Source organism: Entelurus aequoreus, linkage group LG02, assembly GCF_033978785.1.
Source record: "Entelurus aequoreus isolate RoL-2023_Sb linkage group LG02, RoL_Eaeq_v1.1, whole genome shotgun sequence".
NCBI lineage: Eukaryota > Metazoa > Chordata > Actinopteri > Syngnathiformes > Syngnathidae > Entelurus > Entelurus aequoreus.
The window spans coordinates 11221552-11229051 of NC_084732.1; the positions used below are offsets into that span (position 1 = coordinate 11221552).

Sequence of the window (7500 nt, forward strand, 5' to 3'; positions counted from 1 at the left end):
TTGAAATGATTGGCTGATTCGTGTTCTCTTGAAATGATTGACTTTGATTCATGGTCTCTTGAAATGATTGACTTTGATTCATGGTCTCTTGAAATGATTGACTTTGATTCATGGTCTCTTGAAATGATTGACTGATTCATGGTCCCTTGAAATGATTGACTTTGATTCATGGTCCCTTGAAATGATTGACTTTGATTCATGGTCTCTTGAAATGATTGACTTTGATTCATGGTGCCTTGAAATGATTGACTTTGTTTCATGGTACCTTGAAATGATTGACTTTGATTCATGGTCCCTTGAAATGATTGACTTTGATTCATGGTCCCTTGAAATGATTGACTTTGATTCATGGTCCCTTGAAATGATTGACTTTGATTCATGGTCCCTTGAAATGATTGACTTTGATTCATGGTCCCTTGAAATGATTGACTTTGATTCATGGTCCCTTGAAATGATTGACTTTGATTCATGGTGCCTTGAAATGATTGACTTTGATTCATGGTCCCTTGAAATGATTGGCTGATTCATGGTCTCTTGAAATGATTGACTTTGATTCATGGTCTCTTGAAATGATTGACTTTGATTCATGGTCTCTTGAAATGATTGACTTTGATTCATGGTCTCTTGAAATGATTGACTTTGATTCATGGTCTCTTGAAATGATTGACTTTGATTCAGGGTCCCTTGAAATGATTGTCTTTGATTCATGGTACCTTGAAATGATTGACTTTGATTCATGGTCCCTTGAAATGATTGACTTTGATTCATGGTGCCTTGAAATGATTGTCTTTGATTCATGGTACCTTGAAATGATTGACTTTGATTCATGGTCCCTTGAAATGATTGACTTTGATTCATGGTCCCTTGAAATGATTGACTTTGATTCATGGTGCCTTGAAATGATTGACTTTGATTCATGGTCCCTTGAAATGATTGGCTGATTCATGGTCTCTTGAAATGATTGACTTTGATTCATGGTCTCTTGAAATGATTGACTTTGATTAATGGTCTCTTGAAATGATTGACTTTCATTCATGGTCTCTTGAAATGATTGACTTTGATTCATGGTCTCTTGAAATGATTGACTTTGATTCGTGGTCTCTTGAAATGATTGTCTTTGATTCATGGTACCTTGAAATGATTGACTTTGATTCATGGTCCCTTGAAATGATTGACTTTGATTCATGGTGCCTTGAAATGATTGTCTTTGATTCATGGTACCTTGAAATGATTGACTTTGATTCATGGTCCCTTGAAATGATTGACTTTGATTCATGGTCCCTTGAAATGATTGACTTTGATTCATGGTGCCTTGAAATGATTGACTTTGATTCATGGTCCCTTGAAATGATTGGCTGATTCATGGTCTCTTGAAATGATTGACTTTGATTCATGGTCTCTTGAAATGATTGACTTTGATTCATGGTCTCTTGAAATGATTGACTTTGATTCATGGTCTCTTGAAATGATTGACTTTGAGTCATGGTCTCTTGAAATGATTGACTTTGATTCGTGGTCTCTTGAAATGATTGTCTTTGATTCGTGGTCTCTTGAAATGATTGACTTTGATTCATGGTACCTTGAAATGATTGACTTTGATTCATGGTACCTTGAAATGATTGACTTTGATTCATGGTCTCTTGAAATGATTTACTTTGATTCATGGTACCTTGAAATGATTGACTTTGATTCATGGTCTCTTGAAATGATTGACTTTGATTCATGGTACCTTGAAATGATTGACTTTGATTCATAGTCTTGTGAAAAACACGACTCAGTCAAGCTGCAAAAAGACCAAACGTGTTCCACAAATGACAAGAAACTCCTTTTCAAGCCAACCTGACATCTCATCAGACGGAGACGAGTCAGCAATATTTATAGGCTCCGCCCTCACGTGTCCATCGCTTGACAAATAAATATTCAGCATTTTGTGTGCCATTGTTTCAAAGTGTTGAAATATGACAAATATGATTCAAATATGACGTGATAAAATATGATGGATGTTGAAATGTGATAAAAATATGATGGATGTTGAAAAATTATAAAAAATATTACATCATTAAATATGATGGATGTTAAAAAATGATAAAAATATGATGGATGTTAAAAAAAAAAATATGACGGATGTTGAAATATGATAAAATATGATGGATATTGAAATATGATAAAAAATATTACGTCATAAAATATGATGGAAGTTAAAAAATTTAAAAAATATGACGGATGTTGAAATATGATAAAATATGATGGATGTAGAAAAATGATTAAAAAAATATGATGGATGTTAAAATATGATAACATATGTTGGATGTTAAAAAATATAAAAATATGATGTATGGTGAAAATGATAAAACTATGATGGATGTTGAAAAATGATAAAAATATAATGGATGGTGAAAATGATAAAACTATGATGGATGTTGAAAATGATAAAACTATGATGGATGTTGAAAAATGATAAAAATATAATGGATGGTGAAAATGATAAAAAAAATATGATAAATGTTGAAAATGATAAAACTATGAAGGATGTTGAAAAATGATTAAAAATATGATGGATGGTGAAAATGATAAAACTATGATGGATGTAGAACAATTATGAAAATATGATGGATGTTGAAAAATGATTAAAATACGATGGTTAGTGAAAATGATAAAACTATGATGGATGGTGAAAATGATAAAATTATGATGGATGTTGAAAAATGATAAAAATATGATGGATGTTAAAATATGATAAAATTTGATGGATGTTGAAAAATGATTAAAAAAAACATGATGGATGGTGAAAATGATAAAACTATGATGGATGTTGAAAAATGATAAAAAAAAATATGATGGATGGTGAAAATGATAAAACTATGATGGATGTTGAAAAATGATTTAAAAATATATGATGGATGGTGAAAATGATAAAACTATGATGGATGTTGAAAAATGATAAAAAAAAATATGATGGATGGTGAAAATGATAAAACTATGATGGATGTTGAAAAATGATAAAAATATGATGGATGTTGAACAATGATTAAAATATGATGGATGGTGAAAATGATAAAACTATGATGGATGGTGAAAATGATAAAACTATGATGGATGTTGAAAATGATAAACATATGATGGATGTTGAAATTGATAAAACTATGATGGATGTTGAAATTGATAAAACTATGATGGATGTTGAAAATGATCAAACTATGATGGATGTAGAAGAATGATCAAACTATGATGGATGTAGAAGAATGATGAACATATGATGGATGTAGAAGAATGATGAACATATGATGGATGTAGAAGAATGATGAACATATGATGGATGTAGAAGAATGATGAACATATGATGGATGTAGAAGAATGATGAACATATGATGGATGTAGAAGAATGATGAACATATGATGGATGTAGAAGAATGATGAACATATGATGGATGTAGAAGAATGATGAACATATGATGGATGTAGAAGAATGATGAACATATGATGGATGTAGAAGAATGATGAACATATGATGGATGTAGAAGAATGATGAACATATGATGGATGTAGAAGAATGATGAACATATGATGGATGTTGAAGAATGATGAACATATGATGGATGTTGAAGAATGATGAACATATGATGGATGTAGAAGAATGATGAACATATGCTGGATGTAGAAGAATGATGAACATATGCTGGATGTAGAAGTGTGACACGACTAAAGGACCTTTGTGAGCGTCGATGACAAAGTTTCCCTCCTGGTTGCCGGAGGTGATCTTGTAGCTGATGGCGTCTCCGTCAGGATCCTTGGCCAGCACGGTGGCGACGAGGGTGTTTGGACCCGCATCCTCCGAAACGAACGTCCGGTAACTGACATCAACAAAATAGAAATATTAATATCAATACAAATATTTCAAATACAAATATTCATGACAAGTTATGACAAGTCTGAGCAGGAACGATTTTGTACATTTTTATCTTTTACCGATACACACATTTATATCTCACAATTAACAATTGTATCCATTTCTATCTTTTACCGATACACACATTTATATCTCACAATTAACAATTGTATCTATTTCTATCTTTTACCGATACACACATTTATATCTCACAATTAACAATTGTATCTATTTTTATCTTTTACTGATACACACATTTATATCTCACAATTAACAATTGTATCTATTTCTATCTTTTACCAATACACACATTTATATCTCACAATTAACAATTGTATCTATTTTTATCTTTTACTGATACACACATTTATATCTCACAATTAACAATTGTATCTATTTTTATATTTTACTGATACACACATTTATATCTCACTATGAGCACTTTTATTTATTTTTATCTTTTACCGAGACACACATTTATATCTCACAATTAACAATTGTATCTATTTTTATCTTTTACCGATACACATATTTATATCTCACTATGAGCACTTTTATTTATTTTTGTCTTTTACCGATACACACATTTATATCTCACAATTAATAATTGTATCTATTTTTATATTTTACTGATACACATATTTATATCTCACAATTAACAATTTTATAAATTTTTATCTTTTACCAATACCCATATTTGTATCTCACTATGAGCACTTTTATTTATTTGTATCTTTTACTATAAACAAAATTATATCTCTACTATAAACAAAATTATATCTCACTATTAACAATGTTATTTATGTTATTAAAAAAAACAAAAAAAAAAAACAATGTTATCTATTTTTAATCCTTTAACGATACACATATTTATATCTCGCAATTAACAATTGTATCTATTTTTATCTTTTACTGATACACACATTTATATCTCACAATTAGCAATTGTATCTATTTTTATCTTTTACCAATATACATATTTATATCTCTCTATGAGAACTTTTATTTATTTTTATCTTTTACCGATACACACATTTGTATCTCACAATTAACAATTGTATCTATTTTTATATTTTACCAATACACATATTTATATCTCATTATGAGCACTTTTATTTATTTTTATATTTTACCGATACACATCTTTACATCGCACTATTAACAATTGTATCTATTTTTATCTTTTACTGATACACATATGTATAGCTCACTAATAATTTTTTTTTATCTAAGTTTATCTTTTACCGATACAAATATTTATATCTCATTATGAGCACTGTTATTTATTTGTATCTTTTACCGAGACATATTTATATCTCACTATTAACAATTTTATCTATTTTTATCTTTTACCGATACACATATTTATATCTCACTATGAGCACTTTTATTTATTTTTATGTTTTACCGATACACATATTTATATCTCACTAATAACAATTGTATTAATTTTTATCTTTTACCGATACACATATTTATGTCACTGTTAACAATTGTATCGATTTTTATCTTTTAACGATACACATATTTATATTTCACTATGAGCACTTTTATCTACTTTTATCTTTTACCAATACACATATTTATATCTCAATATGAGCACTTGTATCTATTTTCATGAAATATAAGTGTCTACGTGTGACAGCAACATGAGATATAAGTGTGTATGTGTGATTGCAACATGAGATATAAGTGTGTATGTGAGATAGCAACATGAGATATAAGTGTGTATGTGTGATTTCAACATGAGATATAAGTGTGTATGTGAGATAACAACATGAGATATAGGTGGGTATGTGAGATAGCAACATGATATATAAGTGTGTATGTGAGATAGCAACATGAGATATACTGTAAGTGTGTATGTGAGATAGCAACATGAGATATAAGTGTGTATGTGAGATAGCAACATGAGATATAAGTGTGTATGTGAGATAGCAAAATGAGATTTAAGTGTGTATGTGAGATAGCAACATGAGATATAAGTGTGTATGTGAGATAGCAACATGCGATATAAGTGTGTAGGTGTTGTGTGTGCATAGTGTATTGTGTTAACAAGGACAATCAGAGCCCTCTTGAGGTTCAGCATGACAACAATGTGACTTGGAGGAGGTCACATGACAACAATGTGACTTGGAGGAGGTCACATGACAACAATGTGACTTGGAGGAGGTCACATGACAAAAATGTGACTTGGAGGAGGTCACTTCCTGCAAGAGTAAGAAATGTAACAAAGTAGGGTTGAAAACAGACTCGATCAGAGAGAATACATTTATGGTAAATGTCTGATGAAGATATCGTGGGTGTTGACAATGAATCACGCTTCAACACATCACACTATCAGCCCCTGTAACCATGACTTTGACAGCCCAAAGAGACGTTTGCTGCTGCCAGAAGAGAAAGATGAGCACAACTGACACATTTGAAAAACAATACAGACAAATGTATCAGTTCTTGGTATCAGCAGGAAGTTACCTGTATCACCTTTAAAACCAAACTGCCATGAAGAGCTCCTTATTATTTTTATTATTACTATTATTATTATTATTATTATTACTATTATTATTATTATTATTATTATTATTATTATTATTATTACTATTACTATTACTATTATTACTATTATTATTATTATTATTATTATTATTACTATTACTATTATTACTATTATTATTATTATTATTATTATTATCATTATTATTATTATTATTATTAATATTTTTATTATTATTATTATTACTATTATTATTATTATTATTACAATTGTCTTACAGTAGAAGGCTAAGCCAGCTACACAACACATAAGGCTAACAATTGATTGATTGATTGATTGAGACTTTTATTAGTAGGTTGCACAGTGAAGTACATATTCCGTACAATTGACCACTAAATGGTAACACCCGAATAAGTTTTTCAACTTGTTTAAGTCGGGGTCCACTTAAATTGATTCATGATACAGATATATACTATCATATATACTATCATCATAATACAGTCATCACACAAGATAATCACATTGAATTATTTACATTATTTACAATCAGGAGTGTGGAGGGGGGGTGGGGTGGGGGGGATGCTAATGTATTACTTTATTGATAGAATCATGTGAGTGTAATACAATGATGTGTTTGTAGGTGTTGTGTAAAAATGGTAATTTATTGATACAATCCTGTGTGTGTGTGTGTGTGTGTAATTTCAATGATGTGTTTGTAGGTGTTGTGTAAAAGTGTTATTTTATTGATACAATCATGTGTGTGCAATACAATGATGTGTTTGTAGGTGTTGTGTAAAATTGTTAATTTATTGATACAATCCTGTGTGTGTGTGTGTGTAATTTCAATTATGTTTGTAGATGTTGTGTAAAAGTGTTACTTTATTGATACAATCATGTGTGTGCAATACAATGATGTGTTTGTAGGTGTTGTGTAAAATTGTTAATTTATTGATACAATCCTGTGTGTGTGTGTGTGTGTGTGTGTGTGTGTGTGTGTGTGTGTGTGTGTGTGTGTGTGTGTGTGTGTGTGTGTGTGTGTGTGTGTGTGTGTGTGTGTGTGTAATACAATGATGTGTTTGAAGGTGTTGTGTAAAAGTATTATTTTATTGATACAATCATG

The 7500-nt window shown here is 30.2% G+C and overlaps 1 protein-coding gene across 2 annotated transcripts in view; it reads right to left on the reverse strand.

Annotated features, from left to right (window-relative positions):
- si:ch211-186j3.6 (neural-cadherin) overlaps positions 1 to 7500 on the reverse strand; it is a 250919-nt gene that overhangs the window by 155654 nt on the left and 87765 nt on the right. For both annotated transcript variants that reach the window (XM_062021330.1, XM_062021337.1), the window contains exon 7: positions 3709 to 3851. In XM_062021330.1, the coding sequence (XP_061877314.1) occupies positions 3709 to 3851 (143 nt within the window). The remainder of the gene's footprint in view (positions 1 to 3708; positions 3852 to 7500) is intronic.